The 2056-nt window shown below is 30.5% G+C and overlaps 1 protein-coding gene across 1 annotated transcript; it reads left to right on the forward strand.

The window, feature by feature from the left end:
• Positions 1 to 583: 583 nt before the first annotated feature.
• On the forward strand, positions 584 to 1490 carry LOC124893802 (protein trichome birefringence-like 19; the record flags this gene model as incomplete). The annotated part of the gene is made up of 1 exon (XM_047404655.1): positions 584 to 1490. A coding segment is annotated over one exon (822 nt), but the record flags the coding sequence as incomplete, so codon positions are not given.
• Between the last annotated feature and the right edge of the window lie 566 nt (positions 1491 to 2056).

A 2056-nucleotide genomic window follows, 5' to 3' on the forward strand; every position in this document is an offset into this window, starting at 1 on the left:
ACAATGCCAGCATATAACTTGTCGTATTGTATTTTATAAAGTCATGTTTATTTTGTTCAAAATAGCCTTGGCTTATCCCTTAAAAAGATATACTTAAATAATGTATGTCACATTATGATGACAACTTGTTAGAGAATCCTATGGTTCCTGTTTCTTAACCTTTTCCTCCACCGGGAAATGTTATGATAGAAAAATATAATTATCCCTTTCTGTATCTCTTTAATTAATGCACTTAGGTCACGCTAGACTAATAACATGTATAAATTTAAAAATAATAAACTCGAATTACATAATGAGATCAGAAGTTTTCTCTTCTTTTCCTTAAAAGGATGTGAAACACCTGGTTGGGTTCAGGTTGCTAAATGTTCAAACAAAATCATACGTTAGTTCTTTAAGACATTACATTAAAAGTGTCTTTAGACTGTCTTAACCTAATAACTGAAGTGAGATGTGACTACAAAACTGACACTATGACATCAAATTTAGAGTGTTGTTGAATTGACTTAAACCAACAAGTACTTGAATGTGTTTCAACAAAAACAAATATGGTGAAAATTAACTGGTAAGTCACTAATTCATCTTCTTTTCTTTTTTCATTTTACAGGTGGAATATCCAATTGATATTTCTTATGACGCAGATCAAAATTTCAAAAGGTGGAAATACACAACATATAACTTCACCCTAGCAGCATACTGGTCACCATATTTGGTCACAGTTAAAGAATCAGATCCTGATGGTCCTAGCCATACCGGACTTTTCAACCTTTATCTTGATGAACCTGATCCAAAATGGGCTAGCCAAATTGAACAGTTTGATTATTTGATCTTCAATTCTGCCCATTGGTTCACAAGGTGTAGTGTCTACTATGAAAAAAATCAAATAATTGGGTGCCGTTACTGTGGACTACCAAATGTTACTGAAGTCCCAATCAATTATGCCTATCAAAAAGCACTTAAAACAACTCTAAAAGCCATAAATAGTTTAGACAAATTTAAAGGTGTTACTTTCCTTAGGACTATTGCACCTTCTCATTTTGAAGGTGGTGAATGGAATAAAGGTGGAAATTGTGTGAGAAAAAGTCCATTTAGAAGCAATGAGACAACTTTGGATAGTATAAGTTCGGAATTTTACAAGACACAAGTTGAAGAATTTAAGGTAGCAGCTGAGGAAGGGAAGAAAAAGGGTAAAAGGTTCAGATTATTGGACATGACACAAGCAATGTGGTTGAGACCAGATGGTCATCCTAGTAAATATGGGCATTGGCCAAATGCTAATGTGGTTTTGTATAATGATTGTGTGCATTGGTGTTTGCCTGGTCCTATTGATACTTGGAGTGATTTCTTGCTTCATATGTTGAAATTGGAGGGCAGGAGAGCCCTTGAGGAAAAACTTCAACTGAAATAAGGGGTTTAAAAAAAAAAAGGCTACCCTCATTTTTTTATTTTTGAACAAATTTTTTTATAAAATTGTTGATTTGATTTAATTTAAAGTAGAATAGAGTTGCTTGCTTGGAAAAACTCCAAACTCTCTCTGTCCATTTTTACATGTCCAATATTGACTTGATTCACCCTTTAATGAGAAGAAATAAATAGAATAATAATTTTATAATAAGAATATAATAAATTCAATGTTTTGGGAAATGATTATACTTAATAATAAGGGTAAATTAGAAACTCTACGATAAATTATTTCTTTATTTTTAAATTGAACAAGTAAATATGAACAACTACTTTTAATATAGTGGACTGAGGTTAAATTAAACAAGTAAATATGAATAACTATTTTTAATATAGTGGACCTAGGAAGTACATGTTTTCACATTTTTCACTTCAAATTACTCACAAAATTTAATATTTTTCCAATATAATTACAAGTTTCATATGCAATTTTTCAATTCTTTTTTTAAATTTTAATTTTCAAATGTCATTTTAAAATTTTTTTCAAATAATTTTTTCTTTCAAATTTAACATTTTTTTTACACTGAAAAGTCCGCTAAAAGTAAAGACCTGAGAGAGACTAGTGACTTTGAATTAAGGGTGACACAAAAGTTTTAAA

The sequence above is a fragment of the Capsicum annuum genome, unplaced genomic scaffold (genome assembly GCF_002878395.1).
Source record: "Capsicum annuum cultivar UCD-10X-F1 unplaced genomic scaffold, UCD10Xv1.1 ctg65371, whole genome shotgun sequence".
NCBI lineage: Eukaryota > Viridiplantae > Streptophyta > Magnoliopsida > Solanales > Solanaceae > Capsicum > Capsicum annuum.